The sequence below is a fragment of the Papio anubis genome, chromosome 12, assembly GCF_008728515.1.
Source record: "Papio anubis isolate 15944 chromosome 12, Panubis1.0, whole genome shotgun sequence".
Taxonomy (NCBI): Eukaryota; Metazoa; Chordata; class Mammalia; order Primates; family Cercopithecidae; genus Papio; species Papio anubis.
The window spans coordinates 22451330-22476549 of NC_044987.1; the positions used below are offsets into that span (position 1 = coordinate 22451330).

At 44.5% G+C, this 25220-nt stretch overlaps 1 protein-coding gene across 7 annotated transcripts in view; it reads right to left on the reverse strand.

The window, feature by feature from the left end:
- The window catches only part of DIXDC1 (DIX domain containing 1), a 98238-nt gene that overhangs the window by 29885 nt on the left and 43133 nt on the right, over positions 1-25220 (reverse strand). For 4 of the 7 annotated variants that reach the window (XM_009187258.3, XM_031652970.1, XM_009187259.4 and 1 more), the window contains 12 exons: positions 21159-21390; positions 20430-20537; positions 14578-14690; positions 12944-13092; positions 9667-9756; positions 7770-7823; positions 5671-5787; positions 2499-2603; positions 2012-2065; positions 1422-1514; positions 1270-1341; positions 140-229 (listed from right to left, as the gene is read on the reverse strand). In XM_009187258.3, the coding sequence (XP_009185522.1) occupies positions 140-229; positions 1270-1341; positions 1422-1514; positions 2012-2065; positions 2499-2603; positions 5671-5787; positions 7770-7823; positions 9667-9756; positions 12944-13092; positions 14578-14690; positions 20430-20537; positions 21159-21390 (1277 nt within the window). Of the gene's footprint in view, positions 1-139; positions 230-1269; positions 1342-1421; positions 1515-2011; positions 2066-2498; positions 2604-5670; positions 5788-7769; positions 7824-9666; positions 9757-12943; positions 13093-14577; positions 14691-17622; positions 18106-19440; positions 20538-21158; positions 21391-25220 lie in introns of those variants that run through there. The other 3 variants (XM_003910692.5, XM_009187262.4, XM_031652971.1) reach the window with 3 other exon arrangements.

Sequence of the window (25220 nt, forward strand, 5' to 3'; positions counted from 1 at the left end):
AGTGCCTCACATCTTTACACACTCCACAGATCCAGGAATTAGGGAACTGGAATATAAAAGGCCTCATCCACTGGCCGTGGGTTTGGCACTCTTTGGTTTCAGTGAGAAATGGCAGGTCTCCGTCAATCCAGGTACCTACCCCTCTGTTGCTGATTGAAGCAGCTCCTTTTCCTGCTGTTGGAAGGAGAAAACCATTGCTTTGAGAGTTGTGACTGTTGTAGTTGGCCACCTATAGCAGCAGGAAGAAATGTTGCTTGTTAAAGGGAGAATTGTAAACTAGATGTGCCGTCTTATTTTTCTTCTTTACATTTATCAGTTCCTGACGAAATATATAATTGTCTGTTTGTTTAATGGCTCTCTTTATTAAAATGTATCGTTCTTAAGTATAGATTTTTTTCCCCTTTTGGTCACTGCCGTATGCCCAGCACTTGACACTTAGTACGCATTGTTGGATGTGAATGAAGGAAATGCTAACCTCCACCTGGAGGCCACAACCTAGCCTCTGCCACAGCACTGGAGAGCCTCAGAATGCTGCTCCAGCACTGCCTAGCTTTGCTTCAGTAATTTAAAAATAATGCTGAATATATATATATATGTTTTGTTTTGTTTTTTGGGACAGAGTCTTGCTCTGTCACTCAGGCTGGAGTGAAGTGGTACAATCTCAGCTTATGGCAACCTCTGCCCACCGCCCCCGCTCTGGGTTCAAGCGATTCTCCTGCATCAGCCGCCTGAGTGGCTGGGATTACAGGCCCGTGCCATCTTGCCTGGCTAATTTTTGTATTTTTAGTAGAGACGGGGTTTCACCACATTGGCCAGGCTGGTCTCAAACTCCTGACCTCAAGTTAGCCACCTGCCTTGGCCTCCCAAAGTGCTAGGATTACAGATGTGAGCCACTGTGCCAGGCCATGGTGAATATTTTTTGAGTCTGACTCTATGCCAAGTGGATCCAACAGGACTGTGCTTAGTTATTTATGTGGATTACCTCATATATTCTTCATAATGACGGACTGAATCACTATTATTTCCATTTTCCAAATAAGCCCTATTTCTAAGGTTCAGAAGATAAGCAACTGAAGGCCACACAACGTAGGAGTGGTAAAGGTAGAACATGAAACCAGATTTTCTTATTCTGGAACCTGTCCTCTTAACTAGCTCATCATAGAGTCTCCTAACAAACGAGCCTGTGGCCTTGGTTCAGCTCTGAGTCAGAAACACCATCGCCCCGTTTGCTTCCTAAATGTGGGAGGGAGAACACAGGGTCTAGGTTACCTCATCTGCCTCTCTTTTCATACAGTGAGCCAAGAGGACATCTTTGTGTTCTAGCTCTCGCTCTAGATCCACCTGCAAAACAGACACTAAATCAGAGAAGGATTTCTTTGGGCCAAAGGGGCAGGAGAGTCAGGGGCTGAATATGTTCTGACCTGGTGGTAACTGGCATCAGAGAGTTTCCGGAGTGCTTCTTCTAACTTGGCCTGGTGCTGCTGAAGGAGGCGATCCTTCTGCCCCAGCTCTTTCTGCAACAGAGATAGAGCTTTCAGATGAGTGGCAAAACCAGGGGCACTGAAAAGTTCACCCTCTGTAATATAACTTCCACTCAAGTAAAGTAGAGCCTCAGGAAAAGAAAGTCCTTTCCTCAGAATATACCAGGAAGACTTTACACACCATAATAGTCTTACATAGTGCAAAGGATTCTTCAAGAGTAATGAAGAAGGGAACTGTCATTTGTAGGAGGACCAGTATGAGCCATTCATACTAGTCAGAGATAAAGGTAAGACTAGAACTGAAGTTTCTAGACCCCTCATCCTGTACTCCCTCTCCTAGCTGTGCCATCTATTCTTCAGGGCTAGTGCATCAGGGGACACAGAAAAATGCTTCCTTCTAAAAAGCAAGGATAAAAAAAAATTAAAAAGCAAGGATGAGAATAGAATACTTAAGTGCTTTTTGAGCAACAATAATGGGCTGTTCACGAAAGGTCAGTGGAAGGCATTTCCAAACTGATATTCACTCTTACTTTATATTCTCCCAAGAGCCGGTTCCTCTCATCTAGCTTCCTCTGCAGATCCACCTGCAAGGATAAGAAAGAATTCATGGCACGCAGGTACTGCCTGCTAATCCTCAAGGAAACCAGCTACTTAGTAACCATAGTTAATGCTGGCAGTTACAGTATGCAGCACAGAGAGGGTATGATGGTAAAAATACACAGCTGCTCTCCATGTTGTTAGTGAAGTAATTAGACTGTAGAACCACAATTTTGCCTCGGTATCTCAGTGTCCTCAAAGTTGAAGAGGAGATCAAGGACCTTCCTGCCCAGTATGATGTGGGCTTTCACCTAGGAACAGAGATGAGTCTAATGGGGAATAAAAATAATTGCAGACACTTAGGGCAGGCATCCCAGAAGCAAGATAAGAGATTAGGATGGCCAGTCTAATAGCACTTCATGCACTAGCCTGTTCTGCTAATGGGGCTCGCTGAGGTCAAGGCTCATTCATTTAACTCACATTCTGGTTGTGCAGCTCATCTTTGTCCATATTTGCCCTCAGTAGCTCTTGTTTGAGCTGAAGAACAGATGTGTCCTGCTGAGTCAATCTCTGCTGCAAGGCATCCTAGGGGAAAAAGCATACTAATTATTGTTGTCTCAATTCATCAATCAGCCAGTTGTTATTACAAATTACTAAACCCTTTAATGTGTTTCCAGCATTCGTTATGGCAGACTGGAAGACAAATGGAGTAAAAGGGTCTTGCCACGAGTTGCTGAGGAGGGGTTTTTCTGTCCCCCTCTAGGAAACTGGCATCCAGAGCAAAATCCTTTCCACTGTTCTATGAAACTTACTGAAACCTGATTTTTTTTCTCTGCTTACTATTCGTCCCCGCCCTCAATCCTGATAGCACGGTGTATTCGAGAGAGAATGACTGGACTTTGGGATCAGAGAGACATAGATTCAAATTATAAAGCTACCACTTACTACTTTTGTGATGTTAACCTTGGACAATGCACTCTACTTTCTCCCACCTGGGCTTTCTCATCTATATCTTGGGCATATAAATATTCAATCTAGAGTAGCTCTTTTTCCCTCTACCTCTCTGCCCAGTCCCCATTTCCTGGAGAGATGGGCCCTATTCATCCCGCCACTCTGTTGTTAAAGAATCCCTGAAATCACTCCCACGCTGGCTTCCAGAGCCTTGCTGCTAACCTGCTTCCAATGGCTTCCAATGCCTAGTCTGGACCAGGATTAGAATTATCTTTCCACTGAGCAGAACTGTTCTTTGATTCATGATTCCTCTTCCCAATTTCCTAGGATCTTAATAGCATTAGGTTTTCTTTCCCTCAGCTTGAACCCTCTTGGTTCCTATCATGCCTAACAAAAGGTGAGCTGGATATCCTTGCTTATAAGGACAGTTATGACACATTCCATCAACCATGGTGGCTTCAAATAGAACTAATGGACTAGGGCTGCATTCTAATATATTTGTCTTGACTTTTCTCTCTTTACAGACTGCAAAGAAATGGTACAGACTATGAAGAATGTGGGAGCCCATTCTTAATTATACTCTCTGCCATGATAGTACATGGTAAAGGAAGTCTAAGATACCCTTGGCATCAGTAGTTCAAAGGAATATTTCCCAAAATGTGCTCCATGGGACATTAATGTGCCACATGACATTACATGGAAGAAAAGACACTCCTGTGGTTATTAATTCTAAATCATTTTTAGGCCAACCTCTTTACGACAGACCTTTTCAGATCCTTTATATGTTATTATTCACAGTGAGTCTTCAAGACTGCAGAGCATTTCTCAAATTTATCTGACCATGGAACACATTTGTTTTTTAAAGTGTTTCAAAAGTACTAAGCCTGCAAAATATACTTTGGAAAATGTTGCTGAGTGATAACTCTAGTCTAGCCCATCAATGGATATGCAAGGAAGAGGGGAAAAGCAGCAACATAAAAACATCCTCTTCTACTTCTAGGTTTTATTCCACAGATATACTCCCATTTGGGTGAAATAACATATATTCAGGCTGGACATGGTGGCTTACGCCTGTAATCCCAGCACTTTGGGAGGCCAAGGCGTGCAGATCACGAGGTTAGGAGTTCGAGACCAGCCTGGCCAATATGGTGAAATCCTGTCACTACTAAAAATACAAAAATTAGCTGGGCGTGGTGGCACACGCCTGTAATCCCAGCTACTTGGGAGGCTGAGGCAGGAGAATTGCTTGAACCTGGGAGGCAGAGGTTGCAGGGAACCGAGATCATGCCATTGCACTTCAGCTCTGGGCAACAGAGCAAGACTTCATCTCGGAAAAAACAAAACAACTAATATTCAAGGCTGTTAGACCATCGTTTATATTAGCAAAAACTAGAAATTTTCATATATAATAAATTATTTAGCATATGTATGTATGTATACAGTGAAAAACAATAGAATATGATAACAGCCATAAAAAAAGACCTAGGAAAGTCTTTAGGTACTACTGACATAGAATGAGCTCGAAGATATACTACTAAGTGAAAAAAAGCAAGGTGTCAAGTTGTATTTCTAGTATACTACTATTTGGGTAAAACCGTGGGGGAAAACGATACACACACATATGTGCTGATAACTGTTAAGATGCATCTAAGAGGTCGGGCGTGGTGGCTCACACCTGTAATCCCAGCACTTTGAGAGGCCGAGGCGGGCAGATCACCTGAGGTCAGGAGCTCAAGACCAGCCTGGCCAACATGCTAAAACCCAGTCTCTATTCAAAATACAAAAAGTAGCTGGGTGTGATGGTGCACACCTGTAATCCCAGCTACTTGGGAGGCTGAGGCAGGAGAGTCACTTGAACCTGGGAGGCGGAGATTGCAGTGAGCCAAGATCGCACCACTGCACTCCAGCCTGGGCAACAGAGTGAGAGTCCATGTCAAGATTTAAAAATAAATAAATAAATAAAGATACCTCTAGGAAAGAGAACTAGGTGACTGAGGGGACAGGGCTGGCACGCAGACTTTTCATGGTTTATCTTTTTATACCTTTAAAATTGTTTGAATGTTAGTTAATTATTCAAAAACAAAGTAAATAACAATTTTTTAAAGGATATTCTTTTTTATTTTTCTTTTTTTTGAGACGGAGTCTCGCCTTGTCACCTAGGCTGGAGTGCAATGGAGTGATCTCAGCTCACTGCAACCTCCTCCACCTGGATTCAAGCGATTCTCCTGCCTCAGCCTCCCAAGTAGCTGGGATTACAGGTGCTGCCACCACGCACAACTAATTTTTTTGTATTTTTAGTAGAGATGGGGTTTCACCATGTTGGCCAGGCTGGTCTCGAACTCCTGACCTCGTGATCTGCCCGCCTCGGCCTTCCAAAGTGCTAGGATTACAGGCATGAGCCACAGCGCCTGGCCCTAAAGGACATTCTTTCACATTGAAGAGGGTTCTTTTACATATAGAGACAATCAAGGTGGCACAGATGGAAATGGCAGCACCGTGAATCATAACCACTAGAAATAAGCCTCAGCAAATCAAAGGTATATTCCTCGACATGTCTCACTTCCCTCCCACAAAGCCCTTTCTTTACCAATAGCACAGAGCTACTAAAGGTCCACAGAAAATTCCACCTCTCGCCACTCACCAGCAGACTACTTTACATTGCAGAGACTTTATTTAAAGAATTAAATGTCTTCTTTTTTACCTTTATCCCCTGTAAGTTTCTGGCTTCTTGTTTACATTTCAGCAGCTCCTTCTGCAAACCAAATATAGTTAGATCAGATGGTGACATCTGGGTTGCTTCAGACTGCATTACCTCATTCTGTCGGCAAGAGGACAAAACCCAGTTGATCATTCCATGAAAAATTAACCCTCTACTAAGGCAGACAACAGCTCTGGTCCAGTGAGCAGTACAGGCTGATCCACAGAAACAAGAAGAGAACCATTCTGTTCTTCTCTGTTGGCACCCAGGCTCAACTGCTCAGGTAGAGAAGAGTTGCCAAGAAAGAAGATACCCCATCATTCCCACAGGCTCTCATTTCTATATTTAGCAATCTTCACCAACAGGAAAACCTAATTATAATAATCTAAATCCCTCTCACTAAATATATGATATCTAAATATGCCTACCCCCAATGTCATTAAATAATTATATCTATTCTTAATGTTCAGCAAAGGGTTGGAGTGTTTCTTTGTGAGTCAAACAAAAACACATTTCAACTAATAATGAAATACTGAGTAATTAACATTCCCTTACAATAGATAAAATATATGTACACGATTGTCACTAGGAAATAGATTTTAGAAGGGGAACAACCATAACCCAGACTCCGATCTCTTCTCTTCCTATTGTATCACATCAAGAGTTTGCAATTAACATATCTAAAATGGGGATCTGTAACTTGGACTCCACAGATAGGCTCAAAAGTTGCTCTATTAGGCTGGGAACAGTGGTTCATGCCTATATCCCAGCACTTTGGGAGGCCAAGATGGGAGAATCACTGGAGTCCAGGAGTTCAAGACCAGCCTAGGCAACAAGGCGAGAGCAATCTATACAAAAAACACAAAAATTAGCCAGGCATGGTGGTGCATTCCTGAAGCCCCAGCTACTAGGGAGGCTGAGGTGGGAGGATCGCTTGAGGCTGGGAGGTCGAAGCTGCAGCTAGCCATGATCATGCCATGGCATTCAGCCTAGGTGACAGAGTGAGACTCTGTCTCAAAAAACAAACAAACAAAACAAAACAAATAAATAAAAGTTGCTCTATTAAAAATTCATGTTGGCCAGGCACGGTGGCTCACGCCTATAATCCCAACACTTTGGGAGGCCAAGGCAGGCGGACCACAAGGTCAGCAGTTCGAGACAAGCCTGGCCAACATAGTGAAACCCCATCTCTACTAAAAATACAAAAATTAACCAGGTATGGTGGCGGGCACCTGTAGTCCCAGCTACTTGGGAGGTTGAGGCAGGAGAATTGTTTGAACCTGGGAGGCGGAGGTTGCAGTGAGCTGAGACCGCACTCCAGCCTGGGTGACAGAGCCAGACTGTCTCCAAAAAAAAAATTCATGTCTATGAGTATGAATGCAAACATACATGCATACTTGCAGGGAGAGGGTTAATGGCTTTAGTCATATACTTATGACTGAAAGAAAAGCTAGGAATCACTAACCTAAAATAATTCTGAGAAGTATTTATAAAAAAAGACTGTACTGGTATTAGATACACTTTTTTTTCTTTTAATTAAAGAATAATAACCATGAAATATTTCAAACATACAGAATGGTACAACCAATGACACTGAAATTCTATTACCTACCACCAGGATTAAAAAGGTATTACCTTCCTGACATATTTGGGATGTATCTCTCTCTTTTAAGAAAAGACATAATACAGATACAGGAAAGATTCTAATTCTGAAATCCCTTTCCCTCTTGAAGTTGTGTAACATTCCCATAATGGTTTTTTGTTTTGTTTTGTTTTTTAGATGGAGTCTCGCTTTGTTGCCCAGGCTGGGGTGCAGTGGCACGATCTTTGCTCACTGCAACCTCCTCCTCCCGGGTTCAAGCAATTCTCCTGCCTCAGCCTCCCGAGTAGCTGGGACTACAGATGTGTGCCAGCACGCCCGGCTGATTTTTTGTATTTTTAGTAGAGACAGGGTTTTGCCATGTTAGCCAAGATGGTCTCGATCTGCTGACCTTGTGATCTGCCCACCTCAGCCTCCTGAAGTGCTGGGATTACAGGCGTGAGCCACCGCGCCTGGCCCCCATAATGTTTTTAAGGGGTAAAATATGTATGTCTTGACATACCTTTAAATCCTGATTCTCCTCCATACTCTGATCCAGACGACTTTGGATTATAATCTGAATATAAGACAAAAAGAGATAGCTAAACACCTACGCTGTGAAGTTCACAGGCCACTCATTCAACAAATATTTATTGAGCACTACTAGATGCCAGCTCTGTACTGTGGATACAAAGAAGAACCGGAAACAGTTCCTGCTCTCTGATGGAAGCATATGCATCAAGTAGCAGGTAGATCTATGTGGATAAAGCTTAAAATAAGTATGGGTGGGCCAGGCGTGGTGGCTCACATCTGTAATCCCAGCACTTTGGGAGGCCGAGGCAGGCAGATCACTTGAGGTTAGGTGTTGGAGACCAGCCTGGCCAACATGGTGAAACCCCACCTCTACTAGAAATACAAAAATTAGCCAGGTGTGGTATACACCTGTAATCCCAGTTACCGAGGCCAAGGCAGGAATCACTGGTTCCAGGAGGCAGTAGAGGTTGCAGTGAGCCAAGATCGAAGACTGCACTTTAGTTAAACAGCAAGACTGTCTCAAAAAAAAAAGAAGAGGAAGTATGGGTGGGGTTTGGGTGCAGGGGAGGGGGTGGGGTAAAGGGAAGAAGAAATGGCAAGAGATGAAGTTGGAGAGAAATATCAGGGCCAGATCATGAAAGGCCAGTGAGGGCAATGGGGAATCAATGAAAAGTTTTATGCAGAAGGGTGACAAAATGAAGTATGTCTTTAAGGCAAATTATTCTTTTTTTTTTTTTTTTTTTTTTTTTTTGAGACGGAGTCTTGCTCTGTCGCCCAGGCTGGAGTGCGGTGGCCAGATCTCAGCTCACTGCAAGCTCCACCTCCCGGGTTTACGCCATTCTCCTGCCTCAGCCTCCTGAGTAGCTGGGACTACAGGCGCCCGCCACCTCGCCCGGCTAGTTTTTTGTATTTTTTAGTAGAGACAGGGTTTCACCGGCTTAGCCAGGATGGTCTCAATCTCCTGACCTCGTGATCCGCCCGTCTCTGCCTCCCAAAGTGCTGGGATTACAGCCTTGAGCCACCGCGCCTGGCCAAGGCAAATTATTCTTGCTGTTTTACAAAAAATGAATTAGAGGAAGACAGGAGAGGAATCAGGTAAACCAGTTAGAAGGTTGCTAGAATACTGGATGGAGGCTTGATTTTTAAGTGGCTGTGAGAATGGAGAAAACTGGATAAAGAAATTAGAAATGTAAACTGGTAAAACCTGGTGACTGACTGATGTAGAGGAAAAGGATTAAAAGATAATATCCAGATTTCTATTTGGTGCATTTCGGTATCCAAAACAGATATCCAAAAGGACAAGTAGCTTTGGTGGTTGGGCAGAGGACAGAAAAACTTTAATTTAGGACTCACTGAAATTGGGATGCTTATGGGACTTACAAGTGGAGATAATAAGTAGGCAGTTGCATATTGCATACACACATCTAGAACTCCATAGCGAGGGCTGAGCTGGAAATAAATACGTGAGAAGCAAGACGGAAGTGAGTGAAGAACTGGAGGCAGATACTACTGTCCAGGTGAATGTTTAAGACACATGAGGGCCTAGACTGGAATGCTGAGGAACACTAACATTAAAGGCACAAGCAGAAAAAGAGAAGCTTCAAAGAGAACTTGAATGTAAACTCTGTAAGAGTCGGGTCTTAGGTCTGTTTTGTTGCTACCATATCTCCAGCATGTTGAAATAGGGTCTGGCATATAGTCAGCACTCAATACATTTTTTTTTATTAAATGAATGAAGAAGGAAACAATGTTCAAAAATGTAGGAGGAAAACCAGAACTGGTCAAGGAAGACAGCATTTCAAGAAGACATGAACAGCAGTGTCAAATGCTAAACACAAGTCAAATACATACAAATTTAGTGTCCAGTCACAAAAGATGGAGCTCACCAGTTGTTCCTCGGGATTGACACCTGGTTCACAGAAGGCCAAGGGCCTCTCCTGTTCATCTTCAGGTAAGGATCCGTTGAGCAATAAGGCCTAAATAACCGCAAAGGCAGAACGAAACTTAACTCTCCTTCAGATGACTTAGTGCACAGTTGAGCCTGGTAAGCTCACCCCTAGTTAAAATCACAACTCAGCTTCCTCAAGAAATTTCATCGGTAATTTTTGCTCCTTAGATACTTCCCATTGCTCACCCTGGGACTAGTTCCTTTCATCAGGTCCATGCTCTGGCTCTTTCAGCTCTCTGGACACCTGACTGCTCTGCTTCAAGGTGCCTTGGCCCCAGAAGAAAATCTAAAAACCTTTCTTTCAAAAGAGACACAACACATTTCAAACTGGAGCTGCTCAAACTCAATTTTACCAGGGAGAAAATGATCTAAAAGCACTGTAGAATCATCGCGGCTTAGAAATGAGTATTATAATGAATTATTTGGAATCCATTTGGAGCACTCACTTGGGTTTGTTTGATTTTTGTTTGTTTTACTGATTCTGCATTTTCACTCCCTAAAGCAACCTGTATAGAACAAGAAGGAAAACACATTTGCAGAGAGATGTCCTCATTCATTTCAGCTCCTGACCCAGGAGGTTTTCATTAGAATACAAGTAGGTGGAATGGGGAGGCAGATTTACCATGAAGCTAAGAAAGCTCCAGCTGTAGGACCCCACATACATTGCCTCTCCCAAGGTCCTATACCTAATAATAATAATATAATAATAATAATAATAATAATTATTATTATTATTATTATATTTGGAGACAGAGTCTCACTTTGTCACCCAGGCTGGAGTGCAGTGGCCCAATTTTGGCTCACTGCAATCCAGGGTTCAAGCTATTCTCATGTCTTAGCCTCCCGAGTAGCTGGGATTAGAGGCATGCGCCACCACACCCGGCTAATTTTTGTATTTTTGGTAAAGACAAAGGTTTCGCCATATTGCCCAGGCTGGTCTCAAACCTGTGAGCTTAAGCAATCCACCCGCCTTGGCCTCCCAAAGTGCTGGGATTACAGGCGTGACCCACCATGCCTGGCCTATTCCTAATTATTATATTCATAATTTTGTAATCTTATTCTTCAAGAAGCCCCCCTGCACATACACAAATTATATATTTTAGGACTTGCAAAACTTGGATCTGTCCCTGCAGGTGAGTATCTATCAGATCAGTGAAAGACTGAAACATGTGACCCCATTTTATATCTGAAACAATTCTGTCTTGATTCAAAAGAGATGAGTTACAGAAGCTGTTTCCTATTTCAATAAACAACACAAATTCAGGTGGGCGAGGTGGCTCACACCTGTAATCCTAGAACTTTGGGAGGCTGAGGCGGAAGGATCCCTTGACCGTAGGAGTTTGAGATCAGCCTGGGCAACATAGTGGGACCGTCTCTACAAAAAAATTAAAAAAATTAGTTGAGCATGATGGCGCATGCATGTGGTCCCAACTACTCAAGAGGCTGAGGTGGGAGAATCACTTGAGCCCAGGAGACCAAGGCTGCAGTGAGCCATGATCATGCCACTGCACTCCAGCCTGGGCAACAGAGCGAGACTCCGTCTCAAAAATAAATAAATAAATAAAATCCAGCCAGTGGCTGATCTGCCAAATGCTAATAATAAAATTTGAGTAAGTCAAATGAATTTGGCTATCTCACGTGTCATGGCAACAGGTACAGACACGTGTCATGGCAACAGGTACAAGAAGCCACAGGGCCGCAGGGAGCTAAGGGAGTTCAACATTATGGAAATATCAACGATAATGGCAAAACTGTTCAAAGGGTTCTAACTAAGGAATACTAATAAGTCAGAAATCTTGGATGTGGCTTAGCATGCAACTTGTTAATCACTGAAAAGAGTTAAGAAGCCCAGTGGATGCTGTGAGCCCTTTTGTATTCTACAATGGAACTGAATTCTCATTGTGATCATGTGGCTGTGAATTAAAACTCTTCTGTTTGCAGGGAATATTAAGATGCTGACTTTCTGCCTGTCAGTTCTCTTCTTTTTCTGTCTAATCTGCCACCAAATTTCTCCCAGACTAAGAAATGCAAACAAACTTTGAGCCAAACTGATGAATATCTATGTTCATATAATGCAAATCATCCTGGGAACAACCTGGTTGGGTATAATCTCGAAGTTCTCCATGACATACTTCCTATGCAAGCAAAACACACACAAAAACATTCCATTAACGTATTCGTTAATGGAGTGGCAGAAAAGAGATCTAAAAGGTCTCATAAGCCAGCCATTTTAAAAATACAGAGCAAATGAAGTTGGGGAATGTTTATGCAGGAAACATTCCTCCCACACTTCTCAGTTCCTGGGGCATACATTATGCAAATTGCTTTACCATAGCACCAATCTCCTTTTTTCTTTAGGAACCCTTTGTGTCCCCACCCTGTTGCAGGCTAGCTGGGAACACGCCCTCCACCGCCTGCCGGCTGCCAGAGCCACACACATAATGTGGGCTTTGTTTATGTGTCCATAAATATTTGACAATTCAGAAGCACTGCAGTTCCCAGCACAAACAGAAAGGAATATTCCTAGGCAATTTCAGGGTCATCAGCACACTATAAGGACTCCCCCAAACAGAGACAGACACACAAAGACAGGAATGAGGGGGTCACTCAGGGTGGGAACTATGTCAAGTGGGTCAGTCCCTGGGGTAGATTTGCCAAGCTGGCACCTACAGGTATAGGAAAAACTGAAGGGCTTTTGTTGCTCAAAAAAAACCTCTTCTACCTGACCATTATGCCTTGGCATCCATTTGCACATGTATTAGGAGTGAGCTAAATCCCTTAGCTAAACTCAAATGGAAACCTGGCAGCATTACTGGCTCTTACACTCTTCCTGCTACAGAATTCCTAGAAGAAAATTCCTGACTATTCACAGTGCTATTCTTTGGTGAAAGCTGCAATTGCAGGTCGACAGCCACATACTGCGTAGAAGCCTACCTATGTAGCAGAGCGTCAACAATAAGGACTTGATAGGGATCAGTAATGGCTCCTGGGCTTGCTGAAATCTTAAGCACTCTGCTATGAACAGCAGCCCACAAAGTCCATTTAAAGTACTCAAATATAAGGAATTTTCTGCTCTTTCTGTACTACTCCCTATATCTAAACTCCTCACTCAGTTCTGACCTCCTACAAAACTAAAATCAGTTTATTTTCAATTGATAATAGTGACTTAATAATCAATTGGTATAACAAGGGCAAACTACAAGGGCAAGAGCTACCTGTAGTCCTGATATCATTTTCTTTGCTTCTTCCATTTCTTTTTCTAAATATTCTTGTTGTTCCAACAGCTGTTCTTCCCATGAGGTCTCCAGATAGGTTCCAGGGCTCCCTGGCCGCCAGTCTCGAGATAATGGAGACTCTGTCTCCTCTACAAAATGAAAAGAGGGAAAACAGTTCATGTTGAAGAAAACTGATTTCCGGCAGAAAGCGTTCACAGGGTAGCGTTCACAGGTTCAGGTCACCTGCGTTCTGAACCTGTTCTCACAGCACAGACTGGACTCTCCACCAGGTGGGGTTGTGAGGCATAAAGAACTGGCTATGAGCTCAGGCCTCAGGCTCACTTGGTGCTAGAACAATCTATCCTCTTTTAAAACACTTAGGAAGTAGAAGATTTCCTCCATGGGAGCCTTGGTATGCGCCACACAGACTTTACCCTTGATTCTTAGAACTGGCATTCCAAGAGCCTGATTTTTGCCAGGTACAAAGAGAGGAGCTGTCAGATGCAATGAAAACAAAATCTTACTGGTTACTCTGAAGGTTTAGTGGGGAGACCTCAATTCAATATTCCTTTGACCACTCGGTCATAACTGGACCACTTTCATACAGAATACTGTGTGAGTCACACAGCAAACAAACCAATAAAAACAAACCTGCACAAACTGTTTAGCATCACGTTTATTTTCCTAGCTTTAAGGTCTCTTTGCTCTGGTTTCCTTGTCTATTTTATACGATCTAATTGTATGTACAGCCATTTAAAATGCATATTCTAGAATTCAGAAAGGCATAAACTCTTTCAGTGAGTTTCTTCATTCATGAGACGAGTATAATAACCCCTCTGGGTTGCCATGAGGATTAAATGAGGTAACTCATGTGCAGAGCCTGCTGGTGCCTGGCCGAGAGGAGCACTCAATAAATGCTCTCCCTCTCTCTCTAAGGCCTCAGGAGTTTTGACTCAGTAACATGACTGACTCTTTGGTACTAATGCCAGGGTTAGACAGGGAGCAGAATACAGAATAATTCAATTACAGTTTTTCTTCTGAGGGCCTCTGTTTCATTACAACTCTTGTGAGTAAATAAAATTCTAAGTCTTGCACTTTGCTTCTTACATGTTTCTCTCTCTATGCAAGAAAAAAAAGAGCAACTGAGACAGAGTATGTAAGTCTAAACAAAGGGAACTGTTTGTGGTCCTTTCTGTAGCTTCATACCAAGCCTGATACAGACCTGCTCTCTACTCTCTGTGTCCTCACAGACACCTCAGCTCATACAATATACTTCTGGTCCCAATTTAAGTTATGTAAGTCCTGCAATTATTTGTGTAAGATAGGAATAATAAAAATGTTTACTTGAGTAAGGCTTTTGACTGCCCCAAAGTCATTTCCTAATTCATAGGCAGCCAGCTGAGAAAGGGCCTGTCTATGCTGCTGCAAGATTTTCGACAGCTAGGACACCAGAAATTACATTCTGCAAGAGGATAACCACATTAATTGACTCAAAGTCATTAGAACCCTCTAGCGCTGACCCTGCACACACTATGGAGATGGGGAAGGCCAGGGAGCTTATTGGTGGTCAGGACCTCTAAATTCTTCAAGCTGGCTGTTCCTTGAACCAACCCAGGCAGGCGTAGAGATAGTACCTGTTCTGGTCTCTATTCCTTCAGAGGGAATAATCACAAAATCTGCCTTCTCTTCTGACTGGGTTATAATGGACTCACTCTTGGCACTGTGGATTGGACTGGGTGAAGTCAGGCTGTGATTGAAGAAAAAGGAAGAAAAATGATTATTATGAGGAGTTGTTCAGAAAGCAGCTTTCATAATTTATTCCTGAGAACAGGGACATGTTCTTATTCATCTTACTCCTCCATGGCTAACACAGTACTTGGCCCACAGAAAATAAAATATTTAATGATTAACCTTTTGAATGAATGAAATTAATATTGAATAAAGGAATGACCCAGTCCTATAAAGTCTTTTCCACAACAAGGATGCCTTTAAGCCTAATTCATTGAGAAGAGATTTACCAAAATGATGGGTAATCTAGCATTCAAGTTTTGTTTTGTTTTACCTCCCACCACCTCTGCCATCACCATCCCTGGGCCCACGTTCAAAGACTGATGCCAGTCTGTGTCTAGTAGCTTTTGGAGCTAGAAGGAAATTTTATTTCCAATACACTGATCTCTCACAGATACAGGCACTACCAGCCAAGTTATCATGGCAGATCAGCTCTGAGCTGATTACAAAGGAGGGTACAGGGTGGGGGTGGTTCAAGGGGAAAAGTTGCTGGAGAGCGTACGTTGCCAGGCTGGGCAGAGGAGCAGTTATATATCAATAACTGAGCTAGAGCATGACAAGGGGAAGATAATATGTCAAAAGGGGAAATACCTGCTAGGGATAGTGGAGTAAGGGTTTACTTGATTTATTCCTATCAAAGAGTTATTTATATTTCTGACACAACACTTTCAAACTGTTCTCAGAATCTTCTCAACAATTCTTAAGGTTTTGTTTTGTTTTATTTTTTTCAGACACGGTCTCACTCTGTTGCCCAAGTTGGAGTGCAGTGGCTCCATCATAACTCATGGCAGCCTCAAGCTCCTGGGCTTGAGCAAATCTGTCTCAGCCTCCCGAGCAGCTAGGACTATAGGTGCACATGATGCCCAGCTAATTTTCAAATTATTTTGTAGAGACAAGGTCTCCCCATGTTACCCAGGCTGGTTTCGAACTCCTGGGCTCAAGTGATCCTCTCTCCTCAGTCTCTGTACTGGTATTACAGGCATGGGCCACCATACCTGGCCCTTAAGTTCTGATATAACTACTAGCCTTGGAAGGAACTATGCAGATTTTCAGGGAAGTGGAATTGTAAATCTCAAAAAAAACAGCAAATCTACAAGACAAGATGGGACTGTGAGGCTGGTGCTTCCATGTGACAGGGAAAACGAGTCTCGAGCCATTTCTCTTTGCACTGCACCTTGAGAACATCAGCAATGAAACAATCTCAGGGGCTGAGGGGTCTCCTGGCCCAGCCCCCTCTCAGGAATTCTTTCCAAATCTATCACCCAGACAACAGTGAAAGTGGCTAGGATTCACTGACCCACTTAATGTGCCCCTGAAGTCTCCCAGGCAAATCCTCACAACCACTATCACGAGTTAACATTTTGTCTTCCTAGAATCCAGTAAAAACAAGAGCCAGGCACGGTGGAGGTAGCCAGGCACTTCAAAAGCGGTGAGGCAGCCTGAGGACTAGTGTCTCATCCTCCTCATTGCCCATATTTTAAGGGCTTTGGTGGGAATGACCTCAACTAGAAATACATTCTCTTCCTTCTTAGAACTACAGAAAACATTTTAAAGCTTTTAAATTGAAATGCCAAATTAAAGAAAGCTGCTTAACCATTATCTATAGATCTATAACCCAAACAGGCAGAAGGGGTAGGGAGTGGCAAGAAGTGATATTCCAAAATAGCAACTGCTTTCTAGAACTTTCTTATTCATCTTTCACTGCTTAGGCAATCTTGACTTCCAGGCCAACATGAATTCGCTGCTTGAAAAGCTCTCATCCAAGGGTACTATGTCATTCACAAGGAGAGTAGATTTGTGCCTGCTCAGGCCTCAGCATTTACCTTCTTAGAGAAATGGGGATCCAAGCATAGAAAGCGGCCTGCAAGAGCTGCTCATCTTTGAGAAACAAGAAAGCAACACTTTCTCATCTGACAAGGTGCTATGGATGGCATGTTCCACCCTCCGCCTTTGCTGGACCACAGCACGTGTGAGACAAAGTCAAGGAGGAGGGTGCAGTGTGAACCCAGGATGCTAGAAAACTGCTTTCCTAAAAGCACAGACGCATGCTCAGCTCCTTCTCCCTCCTAAGAGAGTTATCTCCCATATAAGGGCAGAAGGAGGCGGATGTCTGGATATCCAACCCCGCTGGGGGAGTGGCAGAGCAGCCAAAGGAAAACAACATTTCTCTTTCTTGAATTGAGGCTGCCAATGTGAGGCCACCGAGAGGTGAGACCATGAAACTCGATGGCCAAGTGGAGAGATAAAGGACCTCAGGCAGGAAACTCCCGAGGCACATGTCAGAGCAGGCACCCTGCTGCCTCCCTAAGAAGTACCTCATGGACAAGGAATATGCATTGAATCCTCTGCCCCAGGTCAGAGAAAATATTTTAATGCTAATTAATTATGTATATGACAGGCTCCTCCCTGATTAGCTTAAAAGTTCTATTTTATAAACAAATAATCCCCTATTTAGCATCATAATCCTCTCTGAGGTCAGAGAATGACTGATAGGTCTGGGCTGATACATTTCTTAATTCCCACAGGTCTAACAGCTCTTCTATCTTAATTTACCAGACAAGCAATCCTGCAGCAAAGATACTTCCAAATCCTACTCAAATTAATTTTTTAAACGGATAATAGGCAATAAGGAAGAGTCCTATATCCTCATGAAGTGCCCTCCCCCACCAAAGACCCTGGCAGGGGCTAGGGCTACTCCTCCTGCCCCCATGCTGGCTCCACTTCCTAAGCCCACCCACCGTATTTTATAGTGATAACCCCTGGTCAGCAGTCGATCCTCCCAACATAGTGCTCCCACCACCCCGCCTGTCTCTGGCCAACAGCATCCTCCAGCCCTGCCCCTGCTCCCACCCTGGCCACCCACTTCCAAAGCCAGAGTGGCTTCAGCTCACCATTTGACTTGCGTCCCTCCCATGGTCCCCCTCCTGCCTCGGGCTTCAGCAAGCCTGCGTCCCCAGGTGAAGTGGGAGGCTGAGAGTCACATCGCTCCCAAATTCAGGCATGTCTCCCCGCGCTGGGGCTGGAAAACGCCTCCACGGGAAGGCCAGCTAGCAGAGCTACTGGCCCGGCTCGCGGGAGAAAGTGGGAACGGTGGCGGCGGCGTCTCAGCCCCAGCGACGGGGATGCTCCAGGCTCTGAAGCGCGCTGTCCCGGCCGCTCAGACTGTGCCGCAGCCCGGCCCCGGCGGAAGCTGCCTCCACTCGCAGGCTGCCGGCCCCTGGCCGCTGCATCTTGGCCTCCGCGGACGCTCGGCGCCGGGCATCCCCCCTGGTGGGGGCATCTCAACCCATCTCCCACTGGGAGGGAGGCTCCCGGCAGCGCAGGCTGCGCCTCGAGTCCCCAGCGGCGATCCCGCTCCGCGCCACCTTCCGGATCCCTTCCTGCCCCTCCCTCTGCTCCCTCCCCGGGCTGTCACAAGCGGCGAGGCAGCCGGGCTCCGACCCAAGCCAGCTCCACTGGCCAACCGACCGACCGCTCTGGACGGAGGTTGAGGGTGCGGGCCAGGGGCGGGGCTGGGCGGGGTTGGGGTGGGGGTGGGGGTGGGGGCGTCGACAAGGGATTGGGGGATGCAAGGAGGGGAGACTGGGAGGCTCAGGATAGGCAGGGTAAGAGCCGCGTATTGGCAGAATCAAGAGGAGGGCTCTGGTGGTCTGCCCCGCACCGAAAACCTTGCCTTCTCCACTCTGAGTCCTCCCTTCGTGGACCAGGGGTCGCTTGGACAGGTCAGGCCCGCGTGGGGCTCTGGCCGCTCCTCGGGGTGGAGACTCCGACACTCCCCAGGAAAATTCGCTGAGCACCCATCCCCTCCCACCTTCCCCTCTGGCGTTTGGTGTGTTCTTTTTAACCAAGTAAGGATCATTTTGCTTGGCTACAGTGAGAGGCTGGTATGCGGTTTTTGGTTTTCGGAGCAACAGGCTGGCAGGGCTTCCCCAGGGCGTCTCCGGAGGAGCAGTGGCAGGGGATGAGACACCCAGGGGCTATCCTTCCTTCTGAGCCACTCCCGTCCTGAGCAAGCCACATCTGGGGGCTCCTGAGCTCTTCATGGGTCACAGAGCCACTAAGTGGGCTCCCTGGGAGGCGAGGGCTCAGAATGTGCAGGAACCTGCTGGGTCCCAGATAGCCACAAGAAGCCCTCTCCTTCCCTGGGGACTCACTGAGGAAAAGGCAGCTACTAAGCCAGCATGCCAAAGAGCTGGATGAGGGGTCGCCATTAGAAGAAAATGTCAAAATCGAATAGTGAAAAACAGGGTAAAGCAAACAATTCTCCTCTGGCCCCTCTCCTAGAAAACTGTCACCATTAGCTCACTGCAGCCTGATAGCCAGTGGGCCACTCATTCACACAGTCTCACAGTCTCACAGCCCTCCCCTCAGTCCTCCTGCCTTGGAGGAGAAAGCAGGTGCTCTCAGGAAGAAATCCACTCTTCCTCCTATCCCCCAACTCTAGCAGGCACTATCAGGCTTAGAAGAGTGAAAGGCCTGCTGACGTGCAGGAAGCAATAGATCTCATCATACAACAAAAACATCCTGTAATTCTGCTCCAGGTGATAACCTAAGCAGCAAGCAAGGAAGAAATGATTTAGAGTCTCATTAAAAGCACACCTGCTGCTTACTGGGCACGGGGCTTCCTTTTGGGGTGATGAAGATGTCTTCTGAGTGGACAGAGATAATGGTCGCACCACATTATGAAGATACTAAGTGCCACTGAATTGTACACTTTATAATGTTTAATGGTTAATTTTATGTTAGGTGAATTTTATAAATAAAAAAGAGCCCACCTATTAAATGTAAAAGGCAAAAAGTTAGCAGTATATTAAAATACTAAAAAGAGTTCCATATGACCTCAATAAATTAGGAAATGGTATATCAAAATAGGATGGAATTTTATAAGAAAAAAAGAGAAGAAAGAAAACAAAGACACATAACATACATACAAGAAAAAGAACAAGTAGCCCTAAATAAAGCAGATTACACAGGGTCGGGATAGGAAAGAAAAGGTCATTAGAGCATAAATTATGATTCAGCAACAAAATGAAGTTAGTTAAAATATGATCTGGGGAGTGTTTATAGGAGCATGATTTACATAAGCCAGGAAAGTAATCTTTTTCTGCCACTGATAAGGTTCTTATTAGGGTACTGTATCCTGTTTTGGTCTCTGTACTTGGCTCTAAGGAATACAGACAACTTTTAGCTAGAGTCGCAAACATCATTAGCTTGCTCAAATGCATACTAATCAGCCACAGTTCCTGTAGAGGAAAGCTGGAAACATTCTAATGCTCTCAGACAACTCTGCTCAATTTCTATGAGCTTTACACAGACTTTTCAGGCCATACCTTAAGAGTTACACTTAGGCTCGAGGACAGCGCAATGGAACTAGCTATCATAAACACTGGCACCTGATACGCAAATGTCAGAACCTGGACTGGGCCCTGACAGGTTCCAGCCATGCCCTCATGTGGTCACAGTTAAGCACTGGCACTGGGACTGCACAGATTCCATTTGTGGGAAATAAAGCAGCACCCGACCCTACCTTCCTACCCTCCTACCAGCACAAACCCACAAAGCACTGCTAAGGGGTATGCCTTTAAAGCCAAACATAAACTGAGGAGAGAAAAAGGGCTTAGATGCCTTTTTGCTTGTTGTGTTGTTACTTGAAGCTGAGAACTCCGAGAATCCCCCAGAATTCAGAGGCCACAGTTACCTGGAGCAGCTGGATTCAGACGGGGACCTTTGTTGCCCTTCATACTGCTGCACTAGGGCCCGCACGCTCCAGTATGGATTCTCAATTTCCTCATCCATGCTGCTGTTCCTAAAGTCAAAGGACACCAGCAAAGGGAGGGTGTCAGTCCTTCGGATCAGATCAACTCAACGAGTACAGATAGACTGCCACTCTGCAAGCAGTATAATAGATGAGTAAGACAAATCCCCTGCCTCAGAGACACTTGGTACCTAGCAGGGAAGGCAGACACAAAAACAAGTAATTCACCAATCTCTGCAACACCTCAGGGTCCTGCTCTCTCTTAGCAGATACACAACCCGCAAAGCATTTCCTGCCATGACTTCTCAGGACAACCTGACCTTTGGGTACATTCCAGGGTAGAGCTTCCCCTAGATGAACTGGAACACTGCTCCCACAGACCTCCCGGTGCAGAAACACACTTGCCAAAGGTGTATATTTAAATTTTGGGCACCAGAGCAAAAACTTACACATAAGATTCCTTAACTTTCTGTTAAATGCAAAATAAAAATAAACATCTCAGAAGAAAAGGCTTTTTTCTTTTGAGAGTGCCCTCCCCTACCTCCCCACTCCATGTTCTTTTCTGCAATCTGGGGCTGTTTGGGTGACATTTCTATCTACTGTACTGTATCATCTAACAGAAGAAATATCAGAGAGAGGGATCAGTTCCCATCCCCAGATTTCTACCGTTACCTCTGTCTGTATCGAAAGACATCCCGTCCTGATCGGGACATGTCATGACACACATCGGCCAGAGCAGCAGCTGCTCCCTGGGCCACAGCAGTGGCACAATGTGGTCGGTGACTTTGTAAAGGGGCTCTGGAGTCCCGTCCTTGGTTCACCGTCCTGCTAGAGCCAGGTTTGAAATGAGCTGCCAAGGCAAGGACCAGCCTCATGATAGACTTCAGGTTTCCGTCCACAATATCTGAAGGACAAAACAGACCAAGAGGTCCTAAGAGGGAGGCAAAAGCTGAGGACTTAGGCATTTAATATGTATTGCTAGTGATACAGGTAAGCAATGCAGTCAGAGTCTCAGTCCTAACAAAGCTCTGGGCAACAAGGGAGACAGAATATATAACAGCAATGACAATAAAGTAAGGTCACGTGTTTTGATAAGAGAAGTACAGGAATCTTTGGGAGGTCAGAGTAGAGACATCTTATCCAGACGACTCAGAGAAGGATTCCTAGAGGAAGTGGATTCTAAACTGAGACTTGATTGATGAAGAGTAGCACTTTAGTTAGATAAGAGAAAGACGAAGAGTATTCCAGGAAGAGGGAACAGCAGGTGTGAAGGTCTTGAAGTGGGAGACAGCATGATATGTTAGAGCTACGCCATCCAGTATGGGAACCATTAGCCACCTGTAGCTATCTCGGCTCACTGCAACCTCCGCCTCCCAGGTTCAAGCGATTCTCCTGCCTCAGACTCCTGAGTAGCTGGGACTACAGGCGCCTGCCACCACGCCCAGCTAATTTGTTGTATTTTTAGTAGAGACAGGGTTTCACCATGTTGGCCAGGCTGGTCTTGAACTCCTGACCTCAGGTGATCCGCCTGCCTCAGTCCCCCAAAGTGCTGGGATTACAGGCGTGAGCCACTGTGCCCGGCCCACCAGTTTCCTTTTTTATAATGTGGCTATTAGAAACTTTTTTTTTTTTTTTTTTGAGACAAAGTCTCACTCTATCACCCAGGCGGGAATGCAATGGCACTATCTTGGCTCACTGCAACCTCTGCCTCCTGGGTTCAAGTGATTCTCCTGCCTCAGCCTCCCAAGTAGCTGGGATTACAGGAGCCCACCACCACGCCCAGCTAATGTTTGTATTTTTAGTAGAGATGGGGGTTTCACCATGTTGGCCACGCTGGTCTCGAACTCCTGACCTCAAGTGATCAGGAGTGTGATCAGGGATGGGGAGGCCTAGCCTCCCAAAGTGCTGGGATTATAGGTGTGAGCCACTGCGCCCAGCCTGCTATCAGAAACTCTTAAGTTGCCTATGTGACTTGCATTCTATTTCTGTGACACAGCACTGTGGTGGAGGAAGTGAAAGAAGTTCAGCATAGCCAGAGCCCAGAATGCGGGGGAAGACAGGGAAAGGTGAGGCAGCAGGGGGGTGAATTGGGGGGTGAATCAGAAGGGGGATCACACAGGGCATGGGAGGCCACAGGAAGGACTCTGGATTTTATCCTAAGGGTCCTCAGATACAGAGGAGTGGCATGAGTATATGTACTCTTGGAAAGATCATTCTGACTGCAGTGTGGAGAGCAGATGAGAAGGGGACAAAAATCAATGCCGCGGGACTAACTCAGACTGTTACACTTCTCCAGGTAAATGACAATGATGTCCTAAATGGCAGTGTTCCCTCAAAATAGCTGACTTTAATGGGCCAGATCCCCAAGCCCACTCCACATGGGAACCAGATCAGAGGTATCATGAACTCTAAATTTTGCCCTAGAAATAAAAGAGGAATGTAGGCAGAAAACAGTGTGGTAAGTCTGGTGAAAGTCAATGTAAGGAAATGGGTAAAATTTTATTTTATTTTTTAGCTTTGTATCCTTTAAATATACAAGTCTTGGAAAAGGATTATTTCTGTTTGTTTTTTTCTTTTTCACCTTTTGTTTTAGAAGCAGGTGGTACACATGCAGCTTTGTTACAAAGGTATATTGTGTGATGCTGAGGTCTACGGTACGACTGAACTCATCATCCAGATAGTGAGCACAGTACCCAACAGGTAGTTTGCAGCCCTTTCCCCCCTCCCTCTCTCCCTCCTCTAGTAGTCCCCAGTTTCTACTGTTCCCATCTCTTGTCCCAATGTGCACCCAATGTTTAGTTCCCAATTATAAGTAAGAACATATGGTGTTTGGTTTGCTGGTTCTGCATTAGTTTGCTTAGGATAATGGCCTCCAGCTGCATCCATGTTGCAGCAAAGGACGTGATTTTATTTTTTTATGGCTGCCTAGTATCCTATGGTATATATATACCACATTTTCTTTATCCACTTAACTGCTGATGGGCACCTGAGTTGATTCCATGTTTTTGCTATTGTGAATGGTGCTGCAATGAACCTACAGGTGCATGTGTCCTTTTGGTAGAGTGATTTATTTTCCTTTGTGGATATACCCAGTAATGGGATTGCTGTAGTTCTTGGAGAAATCTCCAAACTACTTTCCACACTGGCTGGACAAAGTTACATTCCCACCAACAATATATGTGCCCCTTTTCTCCACAGCCTCACCAACATCTGTCATTTTTTGACTTTTTAACAAAAGCCATCCTGACTGGTGTGAGATAGTATCTCATTGTGGTTTTGATATGCATTTATCTGATTAGTGCTGATGAGCTTTTCTTCATGTTTGTTGGCCACTTGTACATCTTCTTTTGAGAAGTATCTGTATATGCCCTTTGCCCACTTTTTAATAGGGTTATTTGTTTTTGTTTATTGATTTAAGTTCCCTATAGATTCTAGATATTAGACCTTTGTCAGATTCATAGTTTGTGAATATTTCCTCCCATTCTATAGGCTATCTGCTTACTCCCTTGATAGTTTATCTTGCTATGTAGAGGCTCTTTAATTAGATCCGAATTGTCAATGTTTATGTTGCAATTGCTTTGAGGACTTAGTCATAAATTCTTTGCCAATGCCAATATCAAGAAGGGTTATTTCCTAGGTTTTCTTCTAGGATTTTTACAGTTCAACGTCTTCCATTTAAGTCTTTATTCCATCTTGAGTTAATTTTTGTACATGGTGATAGGGATCTAGTTTCATTCTTCTGCATATGGCTAGCCAGTTATCCCAGCACCATTTATTGAATAGGGATTCTTTTCCTCATTGCTTATTTTTGTTGAGTTTGTCAAAGATCACATGGTTGTAGGTGTGGAACTTTATTTCTGGGTTCTCTAGTCTGTTCCATTGGTCTATGTGTCTGTTTTTATACCAGTACCATATTGTTTTGGTTACCATAGTCTTGTAGTATAGTTTGAAGTCAGGTAATGTGACACCCTAGGGGCTTTGTAGCTTTGTTCTTTTTTTTTTTTTTTTTTTTTTGAGATAGAGTCTCCCTCTGTGTCGCCCAAGCTGGAGTGCAGTGGCGCGATCTCAGCTCACTGGAACCTCGGCCTCCTGGGTTCAAGATATTCTGCTGTCTCAGCATCCTGAGTAGCTGGGACTACAGGCACATACCACCACGCCTGGCTAATTTTTGTATTTTGAATTTCTTTCACCTCTTTGGTTAGATGTAGTCCTAGATATTTCTTTTTTGTGTGTAGTCATTGTAAGTGGGATTGTGTTCATAATTTGTCTCTCAGCTAGAATGTTATTGGTGTATAGAAATGCTACTGATTTGGCTAGGCACAGTGGCTCATGCTTATAATCCCAGCACTTTAGGAGGCTGAGGCAGGTGGAGATCTGGAATTTGAGACCACACTGGCCAACATGATGAAACCCTGTCTCTATAAAAATACAAAAATAAGCCAGGCATGGTGGTGCATGCCTGTAGTCCCAGCTACTTGGGAGGCTGAGGCAGGAGAATCACCTGAACCCAGGAGGCGGAGGCTGCAGTGAGGTGAGATCACAACACTGAACTCCAGTCTGGGCAACAAAGCAAAACTCCATCTCAAAAAAAATAAAATAAATGCTACTGATTTTGCACACTGATTTTATATCCTGAAACTTTACTTAAGTCGTTTATCAGTTCTAAGAGCCTTTTGGGTTTTCTAGGTATAGAATCATATCATCAGTGAAGAGAGATAGTTTGACTTTTTCTTC